Consider the following 12,872-nt stretch of genomic DNA (forward strand, 5'->3'; position numbering starts at 1 on the left):
CGTAACCCCTTCCTCCCCGGCTCCTGGGTGCCAGCCACCCCTTCATCCCACCCCCCCCGAGGGACGGGAGGGGGACCGGTCCCCTCCTCCGCCAGCTCCCACCGCCCGGGTCTCCCCCCTGCCGGGGGGGCGCTGCCAAAGGGCACGACCTCAAATATTCCCCTAAGGAATCACTCCCGTGGAGCCGAGCCCCTTAGAAAGTTGAGTCCCCCAAAGCTCTGCAGGGTCTCTTTTTAGAATGGAGTGGTGGGGGGAGGCTGCTGGGTGGGTTTTTTAGAAACAGCGATGGAGGAGAAGGAACCACATCTACTCGTGGCTCCTGGGCGCACAAAGGGAGGGTTGAAGGAGGAGGGAGCCAGACTCTTTTCAGTGGTTCCCAGTGAGAGGACGAGGGGCAACGGGCACAAGTTGGAACAGAAGAGGTTCCACTCAAATATGAGGAGAAACTTCTTCACGGTGAGGGTGACAGAGCCCTGGAACAGGCTGCCCAGGGAGGGTGTGGAGTCCCCTTCCTTGGAGATTTTCAAGACCCGCCTGGATGCTCCTGAGTAACATGCTCTAGCTCTAGGCAATCCTGCTTCAGCAGGGGAGTTGGACTAGATGATCTCTATGGTCCCTTCCAACTCTAAAATTCAGTGAAATTCAGTGAAAGGTGTGCGTCTCCCTGATCCCAGTGCCCCAGCCCAGCCAGCCTGCCTGACCCTCTGCTTGATGCCCAGGAGGGCAGAGCAGCAGAGCAGGTAGCGACAAATCACTGATGCCAGCAGCTCCAGGGTGTCCTGACTTCTCCAGAGTGGTAGAACTTGAAAGAGTGCACCTCCACCAGCTTGCTGAGCACCACCTTAGGATTCACAGCTGAGCTGAGACTACCACCACAGATCGGCCAGGAGATGCTTTTCCTCACTGCAGTCATGTTCAGCGGGTTGCCGAAGCTCGTTGGAGCTTGATTGTCTTTCCCTTTTGCCTTCTGAATGCATCAGTGGCACATGCTCTTTGGACCACTCAGCAAACCCACTGAAAAAGCCATACCTGGGGAACACAGGACCTGGGGACTTCCAGTGGGGTGGGATTCAGCTAAAGACAAGTTAGGCTAAATACATGGAGAGATGTTCTGATGCTGAAATCAGTTAACTGCAGAAGAGTCTCCAGTGGGAAGACAAGATTCAACAGATGTCAACTGCCTTGGTCAAATCCGGGAAACAGCCTGGAGAGCCACCCAACATCTACGGCAACACTGCCACAACCACCGAACAAAGCCTTCTGAGTGAGTGTTGATTTTATGGCTCAAGGGTGTTTAATCCACATCCTCCCATGTTGTGCTTTTGTGCTGTAAAATCCTCCCCGTCTCCTTCCTTTCAGCCTCCTGCCTCGTGCCATTCCCGTGCTGGGATTTTACCATCAGAAGGAGTGCCACCACCAGCTCAGGGACAATGGGATGAGAGATTTTTCCTTTCTCTGCTCCCTACGCAAATTAGAAATCCCATCTCCATTGATATCAAACTATCTCTCCTTCCCCAGCTCAGCCCTCCTGCCCATGGGCCTTCTGTGTCCTCCTGCCCCTTGCCCAGGTCCTGGGCCTGGATGGGGATGCAGGAATTAAACCATGATCCAAGTCCCGTATAAACCCTCAAGGCTGTGCATGCCTGGCTACACGCTGCCATCTTACCATTTTATTCAGTTCTTGCCATCCCTATGTCCAATGAGGAGATAATTCCTGCTCATTCCTCCCGTTCCAGCAACATGGCCCTCAGTGCCACCCGTGGAAGCTGACTGATGGGATCAAATGCTGTTTCACAGGGCGAGACTCCGATCGATCTCCTCACGTCCTTTTACTTTTAATTCCTTTTTCGCTTGATCCATAAGGAAACTTTCACCTGTGACTCCCTCCGCTTTCCCTGGGCTGCTTATGTGAGTAAAGTGTGGGCAAAACCCCTCATTTGCAGAACATTATTCCCTGCCTTTAGCTAATTTCCTTTCCCTCGGCTCTGGAAGACATTAACCAAAAGGGTTCCAACCTTCATGGCTGAAAACAGTAGCTGGAAAAGCCATTAGGCTTATATATTTATTATTAAAAATTGTTAAAGGACCAAGTTCTCATTAATCCCCAAAATATACCCAGAGTATCTCCAAACTTGCATCCACGTAAATAAGACCAGCCAGTGGCCCTTTTTTTCTTTTTATTTGCTAAAATACAGAGTCAATCGTGCCAAACCCTCTGTTTTTAAGAAGATGCCCTCGCTGGCGAGGCAGGTCCCGGGGCCGGGGGGGCAGCAATGGGAGGGCACGCTCCCCAGAGGAGAGGGCTACCTTGGAAATCAGCACCGTGACGTTCTCATTAGGCTCCTGAAAATGATACGGTGAGAGACAATATAATACTAATGTGCCAGAGCAACGTGCTGAAAAATTATGCGAGGCAGGGAAGGCTGCTGTCAGAGAGAGACCTGCCTGTTGGGGACCGGTGACAGTTGTCACTGTCAGCCCGGAGCTGCCAGTCTAATAACAAGTGGATTATCGCTGGATGTAATTTGCTATCAGGCTGCTGAGCACCAGTCAGGCTGATTACATTTGGGTGCCACCCAGCTCGTAGGGAGACGCTCAGCGAACCCACGGCCAGGGCTCCCCTTCCTGCCAGGGGCCTTTTCTGAGCCGCAGCAGGGGGTGAGCCCGCGATAAATATGGCAGCAATAAATGCGGTGTCCAAGGGGAGGCAGGGCAAGCCAGTGTATGATTTTAGAAGAGGCTGATGTGTTAAAAATAGCCCTTATAATATCTAGATGTAAGGCCCAGAGGGTCAAAACGAGAGGTCCTTCAGATAAGAAAGCCCTCTATCGAAATGAAGTAGTTTTGCTCAGTGAAGAATGACCCACTGAAATCAGAACTCAGAAAGATCTGTAAGGCCCAGGGAAGCGAGGAGGTCTGTAATTATTCCCCGCAGTACTGGGGAAGGGGTTTCTGTCCAGACCAATTTTAAACATCCTGAGAAATACACGCTCGGGCGCTCCCTGGGGAGGGTTCAGTAACATTTCACAGTCTAATGGCTCTCACGAGTGGGATAAGTTTTTCAACTTTAAGTCTACATTTTTTGCATTGCTTAATTTCATCCCATTATTTCTGATGAAGCACTTTGTGGAAGGCACACAATTGCTCCCCAGCCTGGATTTTCATGTTTTAATGATGGTTAATTATTCCAGGAGAAACTTTTATTTTTACTTTTTATCCGTGGCGCTTTTGCACTGGATCCTTTATTCTGAAGTTTAATTAGCGCATTTCAGAACTAAATATCTAAATTAAATCCTTGCCGAGCGAGCTCCGCTCGAGGATTTATGATAGTTGTGCACAGCCTTTATTGTACCTGCCAAGGCAGGCAACTGATTTATTGATGGATGGGTTTATTTGGGCCAGGAGCGAGCCAGTAGGTACCACGAGGGCTGGTGCTGCTGCCCTTCCTCCCCCCGCCGCAGTGAGGAAGAGGAGGCATGAAGGTGCTGATGATGAGGGGTGGAAAGGGGCAGCCTCTGGCTCCTGCAGACCCCGGTGAGGCTACGGGACAGGCTAATGGTGGGTTTGGGCCACGGCCGTGCTGGAAGAGCCGTGTCTCCATCCCCACCATCTGCTGGGATCCACGGTTGCGTTTTGGGCTATTAGAGAGATTGGGGCTGGCTGCAAACATCAGATGTAGGCACAGGTTTGGCTCCCGGCCACCCCCTTCCCTGCTGCCTCGAACGCCAAGATTTTGATTCAAGCTCATCTGCAAATGCTAAAAAAGCTTCAGCTTCGCAACGGAGTCCACCCCAGCGGAGCTCATCACAAAATGAGACCTTCAGGGATGGGGGGGGAAAGAAAAAACCAAACCCCCAAACCAACCCCAAACTGAGAACTCCTTTTAATTACGTTATCTCAACAAACTAAAGCTACAGACAAATGCGATTACACCCACAAAAATCTGCTCGCTCCCAACCGAGAGTCCAAACACTTGTGGCTTAGCCGGGGCCAGAAGACCCATGTGCGAGAGAAAAGCACCTCCTGTTCATGCCATTGAGCAGACTGGCTTTACTCTTATTATTTAGTGTGCCAGAGCTGCTCTGTCTATGTAATAAAAATGGGTAAGGTTTCAGCCCTTCCCCAGCCCACAAAAATAAGATGACTCCGCGGAGGCACCGTGGGGCAAACAGCCCCAGAGCAAACCCAGAAAACTCACAATGAATTTCAGCAGGGGCGGGGGGGTTGGGTTTTGGGGTTGGTTGGGTGTTTCTTTTTTTTTTTTTTTCATTTTGTTTTGCTCTTAGAAAGATAGCCCTGTAATTTAGTGACTCATACGCTCTACATCCTTTGTTGCTTTTCATTTTCAACATCTTTAAGCTGTTTGTGGAGAACGCGCTTATTTTTAGACTTCCCATCAGTGAGAGACATTTTAGCTGGTTCAGAGGGGAAAAGCTCCATTGAGACTTTTGTGTCTGGGGTGTTAATAGGCAAATTTCCTGACGGGGAGATATTTTATTCCTCTTTTTGGGGAGGGGCGAGGGGTCTTGGTTTTGTTGTGGTTTTTTTTATTTTGTTTTTTACTTTGACATCTCACTTGGGATCTGGGCAGTGATTTTCAGGCACACAGAGGACTGTCCCCTGTGCCATAAGTGACCTGGCAGAGGGAAGGAGGAGGAGGATAGGAGATAGGTGCAAGGAAAAGCAGACACATGTTGAGGCACAAAGAGCAAACAGGGGCCCCGGGATCACTAATCATCCTCCTCCCTCTTCATCAAACCTGCAAATCTCAAGCCATGCCACAGAAAGCCTCTGTACCATGGAGGCTTTCAGCAGGTAGGACAAAGGGGGAGAGCATCCCACATCTGAGCATCAACCCACATTTCCCCATGCTGGGGCAAAGAACATGAGGAATACTTTATGTACCTTGGCAAATTCAGTTAATTTTTAAGAAGCAATGTTTTTGTTTGGAAAAATAAAGGAAATGTTTCATTTTTTTTTCCCCCCAGAAAATTGACACTGCAAAACAGAAAACGTTTTATGAGTCAGTTAATAGGTTTGGGGTTGGGTCGAGTTTACAAGGGCTGACACCTCCTTTCAGTTTGCAGCTCAAAATCTTTTTGGAGAACTTTAAAAACTAAAGGAAATTTCAAAATGAAGATTGGCTCCACAGCCCTCGAAGCAAGGCATTTCATAAAAAGAAAAAAAAAAAAAACCAATCCTGTCTGCTTTTTTTTTCTTCTTTTTTTTAGTTTTAATTAAGTCAATCAACAACGGAAAGGCCTCCAAATGAAAACCACACAGGCACCAAACATCTCTGGACCTCCAGATGTACATTCCTCCACCTTCCAATTGCAGAGCGGGCACTGCTGTTTGCTGGCAGCCCCAGATTCCTCAGGACAAACACCTTGCTCAGGAACAAGAGCAAAATACAGAGGGAAGGGACATGTCCTGCTCCTCCGCACACACAGGACAAGAGGTGGACCCAAACCATACGTGAAGATGCAGGTGGGAGCATTATAGACCCCATGTGGATCTCTCCAGGCACGTCCTACGGACTCTTTGCTTTGCTCTGCAGAGATATTTGGTCTTTCCCAGCACGTGCCACCCTGAAGCAGGCAGCAGGACAGGACGAGTCCCCATCCCCATGGTGTCCCCCTGGTGCCAGCTCGCTCCGCAGTGGCACACGCTGGGCCGGGCCACACCACGGTCCTGCGCCCGCTGCCAAGCCCAGAGCCAGCTCCTGCGCCCGGGAACAATAATGGCTCTTTGGCCAGCTGGAAGGAGCCTCTTCCAGGACACATTTGTAATTTTGCTGAAAGCCTCAGTCCTAATGGACAGCTGGAAATACTCCATGGCTCTCTGGCTGTCACCTCACCCAGGTGTCATGGACAGGTCCAAGATACTCAGTTTCTGTTTTGCAGTCTCCCACCATCATATGACCCAAGAGCAGGTTTGGAGGTTCGTGGCTCGTGTTTTACATCCTGACCATAGTTTTTTCTTTTCGGAGATGCATGACCCAAACCAGCACAACTACGAGCCCAGTGCAGAGCTCTCTGCTCTGCCCGTTATCAGGCCACAGCTTCATGTTTGCATGAAGCCAGGACTCAGCATCCTCTGGAGGAGCTGCCACCATCTCCCCATCGCATGTTTCCAGCAAGATACTTCACCCTCCCTTGTGCTACCAGCCTTTGCCGTTTCCCAGCACCCCTTAAACCCAAGGAAGTTTTTCCTCCTGCATCTAAAAACCCTACACGAGCAACAGGGCAACCACCAGCAACACCCTTGGGCAAACATGATGTGCCAACACAAGCACCAGCTGAACAAACCAATGAAGCAGACCCAGCAAACCCACGGTGGACACCTGCCCACGCCAGGCTGAGCTGAGGTCTCTGCAAAAGCAGCACCACAACACTTTGCTCCAACCCCGATGAGCCCCGACTCGTCGGTCAGTGGCTCGGGAGCAGCACCTCCGAGAGGAGCTGGCTCGGGGAACGGGCTGTCACACAGCACGAGGATAAACGTGCACAGGCTGGAGGGTGGACGGTGTCAATAGGATTAGTTGGTTCTATTATTTATCATGGCACATGCCCCGGCACTCGATCCACAGATCTGAGCCATCAGCTGTGAACACCTGTCAAGGAGTTGAGTAATTTTCCAGTTTCTGGGTAGAATAACTGGAAACAATAAGGCTGATTTAATCAGTCAGTACTTAGCTCCAGAAACATAATGGCTTAAAAGAAAATCTCCCCATATTTTTTTTAAATGAATGCTTTTCTGCATTACAGTTAACCCAGAAAAAACCTCCTTAGTAGATGTATTGCAGTACAGTAACAAGGCAGGTATTAGCCAAACGCATGGTGGAAAGGAGATAAACAATACACTGTGTCCTCCAGCTTGTCCAAGGGAGACAAATTCCCCATTTAGAAAACCCAATACAAATGTAATTCTCTTATAACAAGAGCGTCCACTGTATATTGTTTCTCTGAGGAAAAAAAAAAAGTAACCGATTTTGAAGTCCTCCAGTGCCATCAAGAACATATTTTTTTTCCCCCAAAGTATCTCAAAAGTAGCAAAAAAATGAAAAAAAATTAATGACTGCTAACAGCTGAAACAGATGGTCGGCTGTGAATCCCCACAGCCTCACGCAACTGTGAGTCAAGCCATTTTTCAAAATGGTGAAGAAAAAAAAAATAATTAAAAAAAAAATTCAATTTCCAAGACTACCAGGCTTCCAAAAACCTATTTGGACATCCCAGCTGAGAGCCAATAAAAAAAGCAGGGTTTGGCTGGTTTAGACCCATGGCAGCCTCAAACCCAGAGTGCCCCTTGTCCATCATGTGCACGTAGATGGTCTGGATGCACTGGCTTTCAACGCGGTCCCACAAGATGTTTCCTCAGGATGAGGTTTTACTCCCGAATTTTAACTAAGGCTCCATTGCACTATCAGATTCCCAACGCAGTCACCTGCTGCCGGTTGCAAGCACGGTCCCCACTGCCCACCCTTGGGACCCCTCCACATCCCTCCCACCACATCCTCCCGGTGAACTGATTGCCCTCAGCAAGCAATGTCCCTCTGTGCCAGCTCGCCCCTTGCAAGGAACCATTTGAGAAGAAAAAGACACTTGCCAGGATGGAAACTCTGGTTGCCTGCTTCTCTGCTGCGGCTCCTCCTTCTCCCCAGGAGACTCATCCCCTCGGTCACCTTCATGCTTGGGCTGCCCCTCTCCACGCTCTTCGATCAGCCCCATCAGGCAGATGAGATGGCAGGTTCTGGGCGACGTGCGATCTCATCATGGGGACATCAAAGCCGGCAGTGTGACTCTGCGAGGAACGGGCAGAAACTTAACCGCACGCACAGCACCACTTTATCATTTATTTAAGCTCGATCTTTCAATAATTCATGCCAGCCTTTCACTGTGTAGCAGGACAACAATGGCAGGAGCGCAGCGGCGGATAACCACATCTGGAACAGATGTTCAGTTCTAAATAAAAGCTGGTTTTGCAGAGAATGTTAAATGCCATGGGAATAGTGTGCGCTGGGACGCAGCCCTGCTCCTTCCAGGGGGCAACAGCGATTTGCTCATATGTTTTGCAAGGCAGAGTTGGCAGAGAGCAGAGGAAACAGCCAGGGCTGGCTCAGCCGCAGCCCAGTAGTCCCGGGAGCACGGACCCGCAGCGTCCACAGGCGTCTCCTCCTCGGAAGCGCTGGGCAGATGCCGGCGCGGTGCCTCCGAGCGTGAGCACACGATGCCATGAGTCACCTGGCTATCAAAGGAAGGTCCATGCCCGGTCCCACCAGCGGCCAGCTCTGGAGCACGTTAGCACTGGGTCCCTGCATGCAGTCAAGAGTGTGCCCACCTCCCTCCCATGGAGATATTCTGCTGTTGCTAGGAGAGAGCTGGGTCCAGCTGGTGCCCCCGTGCCACAGGTGTCCGGGTGCAAGCACCCTTGTGTACAAGGAGGAGACAGGGCAGCCCTGGCTCTTCCATGCTCTTTCCAAGAGCCACCAGGTACCTCTCCAGGACAGTCACTTGTGCTGGTTACACCCAACCTCCAAGACCTCAGGCAGGGTGTCCCTTTCAAAGAGCTTCTCTTCCCCATTTGTGGCACACAAGACCTCTAAGTCTGGCCAGCACCTCCTGCATCATGTCACTAAGCTCCTGTCCATCGCCACACGCTGCCTGCTGCAGCATTGCCATTCAGAAGACATCTGCAAAGCTCATTCCTCACCACCATGGACATGCCTCTCCACAGCTCCCCCTTCTCTTCTGCATCCAGGACAAGTTAACACCTTTGACCCTTCACGGCTTGTACCTGGTTGACCTACCATCTCCAATTCCCATTGGGACATCAACCATGCCTTCAGCCATCCAGCAATGTCAGCCACTATCGGGCTCTCATTACACTTTGAACAAACACTTTATTCCTGCTCTTGTGCCCAGGCAAGTGCCCCAGAACAATCCACATATGCATCTTGTTATCCTTCCTGAAACACCTCTAGAGCAGCCCTGAGCCTGCTGGTGCCCTGAGACGTACCCTCCTCGTGCCAGCTGCCAACACCTCTCTCTTTTCCCCTGCCCATCTGTCACTAGCCGTCTGGCCTCCCTCTCCTTCTATATGGTTTTTAAGCACTTTGAAGCAAGAACTTATTTGCCATTTTATCTGCAATTGCACAGCACCTAATGCACTTGAGGCCTGGCCTCCAAGGTGTATTATTATCATTATTATTACTACTACCACCACTGTTATTACTGACTCTGAGGCTCCACTTGGGGTCTTAATATAATCTGTGCAATTTTTTTGGACTCCCTCACTTATCTCTGTGTTTTGCAGCACCTTCTCTGATAGCCAGACTCTACTCTTTGTCCGGATAATGCAAATTTACAGATGGCTTTCACTGCAAATTTTCTTGCTAATAGTGTCTTACTCTTGTTCTTAAATGTGAACCTTGCACTTTACCCTGCTAGCCAACCACTTAATGTCAGTAGGAAATTGTCTTTTTTCTTTTCCTGATCTTCCAGATTGATTGGATAATGAAATAAGTAATGACATTAGAAGCCCATTAATCAGTAGTGAGTAGTGAATAACACAGAGTGCAAGACTGTCAACTGCTCCTGAAGGACAAGCTAAGGGGGACTGTGGGGAAACGGTGAAACCACTGAAAATCTAGTCCCCTGGTCTGCACATCTTTTTTTTTTTTTTTCCTCCTTAAAGTGGATGACAATCAATTCTGGCAGGATTCTTGGCATGGGGTACCCAGACTTATGCCAGGTAGTCTGCTGTCCAGATCAGACCCCAGTACTCAGGAGATCCCTGTTACATTTATGGTCCTGCTGAATTTCACAAGTAACAAGAACTCACTTTCCACAATTTCTTCCACTCCCTGGTACAGGACATGAAAAAAGAGGGAGGGATCCAGGAGGCCCCCTCTCTACAATGGCATTAATGGTGGTGGTAGGACACAGCTCACACCTCCAGCAGGACTTTCCCCAGTGAGCCTGTTCTGACTGGAGCTATGTTTCCCCAGAAGCATCCCCGGGAGGAGAGGGCACGTTGTGTTGGAACAAGCGCTCGCAGTTGTCATGCCAGCGGGTGTGTAACAGGAGATGCTGAAGCAGATCTCAGAAATAAATGTCTGAGCAAAGTCACCCCTCGGAGAGAGCAGCCAGCAGGGTCACAGTCAAGAGCGCAGGCATCTCTATTAGTGCAGAGGCTGATTTATTAGTCTCGCTGTGTATCTACACCCACAGAAAATGTGGTACCCTTGGGGCCCAGTGTCTTCTATCTACATTTATAAATGTCTCTCCCAAGGGACTGCTCAGCTGTGTGTAGCACAGCCGATGACAGCTTCCCTCCATCTTTATGCAAGGCACCAAGAGGCATAAGAGAGGGATCTTGGGAAGAGAGCCATCCTGGTTAAACGCCATCCTGAGCTGCTGGGGACCTTTCCCCACATGGAACCCCAAGTGCTCACTCTGGGACAGAGGAGGATAAAGAAGACAACAGACAACAACCATGATTCCGTGAAACTTAAAAAAAAAAATAAATAAATGGTTGCCAACAAGATGATGAAAGTGAAATCCTTCTCAATCCCCTGACCAGGGCACCTCCTCCACATTCACCTCCAGCTCATCTCCCATTACCCCAATGAGGCTGGGAACTCCTCTCTGCCTTGGTGGCAGCTGCCTCTCTGAAAGGGTTAAGTGGGAAAGAGTTTTCAACCCATCCCCCTTGGCTGGCCAGGCACTGCAGTGCTCCTGGCCCCAACTTTACTTTCCTCTTTCGCTTCTCGCTCTCTCATGCCAAGCGTAAGGATCTGGCCCACTCCACAGCCCGCTCTGCCAGCACGAGCAGTGACTCACTCAACAGCTCTTCATCACAACACATTCTTTCAATGGGACTTCATTTTGGATGGCACTTGTCTTCAAAAATCTGATGCCGGAGAACAGCAAGAAATGCATAAACATGGGCACAAAGCAGTGGGGTTGCGTCAAAACTGGTGGGGTAGGACTAGTTTTCTTTTTACCTTCACCAGCAGATAACCAATTTTGCTAATAAGAGGAAAAACTCAGCTCAAAGGAAAAAGAAAGGTCCTCACATCATTTCTTCCATCAGGCTGACACCTCTTCATCTTGGGGAATTTAACATCTGTTACATAATTCAGAGAACATGTGGTTATTTTCCAGGCTTATTAATAGCTCAAACCCCAAGACTTAAAATGAAAATCAGCAGCTGCTCCAGACTTCACCTCTCAGAGAAGTAGTTGAGAGCAGGTACAATGACTGGCTGGGGGTCAGGGCTTTCAGTCGTTCCAACGCTCCTCATTACAAGCCATAAAGGACACAGCTTGGACTGCATCTCTGACGCTGAGACATCTGGATTTCCAGATTTTCCTCAGCACTTTTTTCCTTTAACATCTTTTTTTTCTTTCCAGTGGAGGCAGAGGAGAGGGGAGAGGATCACAGATATGAGAGTGGGCCGAAAGAGTGTAGATGGGAGGGGAGGAAGACTGTGCATCATCGTCCCCTTCATACACAAAGCGCTTTCATTCATAGGGTCTCAGTACCATCCAAGATGACTAATGTGGCTTACAGGCACTTGGATGTAAGGATTTCTTTTCTTAATGAATATGTTGCCCTCTAAGTTAGGGAACAGGCTGAAAAATGCATTTGGCACCTGGAGTAGTGAGAAGGCTGTTTGTAGCTTGGGCTGCTCTGTTCCTGGGGGGGATGGAAGTACATCGCCATGGGCATACATCTCCACTGGTAAATAGATGCCTCAAATGCTCCTGGATAATACTTCCAGGTAGGATTCAGGATGGGTGATGGCCTTGGCAATGGTGAGGCTGTGGTTGAGGCAAACACACATGTACATGGCTGTTCCCAAACGCTCAGCCTGTAGCTCGTATGTCTTATTGGGCAATGGTAGCCCCAGCCCTTGCCATCTCCAGCCCATCTAAGCATCAATGACAATAGAGGGTCGTGCAAATGATCTTCCCATTCTCTGTATCTTCTCAAGCAGAACCTGAGTTCAGCTTGATCCAATCTCAAATTCATGTGTGGCCTTAAGCCAATGAAGAAAAAGCAAATCTGACAAAAGATGGTGACTAAGGCAAAACACTTCATTTTCTGGCACTTAATAAAGGCCAAGAACATTTGACAAGAAAGTCTAAGTTCAGCAGACACCACTGGCTGCTGCAGGGAGGAGGTGGCTGTGATGCTCCTTGTTCGGCTTTGAGCTCCACTGGTCTCAGACACTCAGGTGAGAAGCAGGTGACTCATGCCCCGAAAGCACAGCTGGCCAGGTTCAGAACAGCAAAGTGCATGGCCTAAACATCAGGCTATCAGAATTCAGGAGTTGGACTAGCTCCAGCTATATGAAACTCTTAAAAACTCACTGGGACAGACAGTAGAGCTCACACCAGGAAACAGTAAATTGTTATTTCTTATTATTATTTATATAGTGCAAAGTAGCAGCAGGAGAACTTAAGGGAAATCCACCCAAAGACATGATAGAAGCTTGGAGGCAACTCCACTAGGAGGAAAGTCCTGGGCTCAAGACCTTCTTTCAAACTGAGTAGAGTGATGCCTTCAGGCAACACATCCCACCTTCTGACTCACTGCTGCATCAAAGCCTGGTGTTCTTCCCTGACTCCAAAGACTGCAAATCACAATCTTTATGTGGTCAAGAACCACAAGATATCTACTAGGCCCCAGGAGAGCTGGGGGAAGGGGGCCATAGACAGGACCCACACTGCAGCCTGAGCTGGGTTTGGTTTGTGGCCAATTCAGGCATTTCCAGCAGACCCTGCTGCCTTGTTTGCTCCCAGCCCAGAGATGTGGGTTACTCAGCTCTCCACCCCACCCCCTGGAGAAATTCCCATGCAAACT

The 12,872-nt window shown here is 49.4% G+C and overlaps 1 protein-coding gene across 2 annotated transcripts in view; it reads right to left on the reverse strand.

The window, feature by feature from the left end:
• CALN1 (calneuron 1) overlaps nucleotides 1-12,872 on the reverse strand; it is a 186,706-nt gene that overhangs the window by 161,072 nt on the left and 12,762 nt on the right. For both annotated transcript variants that reach the window (XM_014953358.1, XM_014953359.1), the window contains exon 2: nucleotides 7,609-7,803. In XM_014953358.1, coding sequence (XP_014808844.1) covers nucleotides 7,609-7,730 — 122 coding nt within the window. In that variant the 5' untranslated portion in view covers nucleotides 7,731-7,803. The remainder of the gene's footprint in view (nucleotides 1-7,608; nucleotides 7,804-12,872) is intronic.

Source organism: Calidris pugnax, unplaced genomic scaffold (genome assembly GCF_001431845.1).
Source record: "Calidris pugnax isolate Ruff unplaced genomic scaffold, ASM143184v1 scaffold133, whole genome shotgun sequence".
Lineage (NCBI taxonomy): Eukaryota > Metazoa > Chordata > Aves > Charadriiformes > Scolopacidae > Calidris > Calidris pugnax.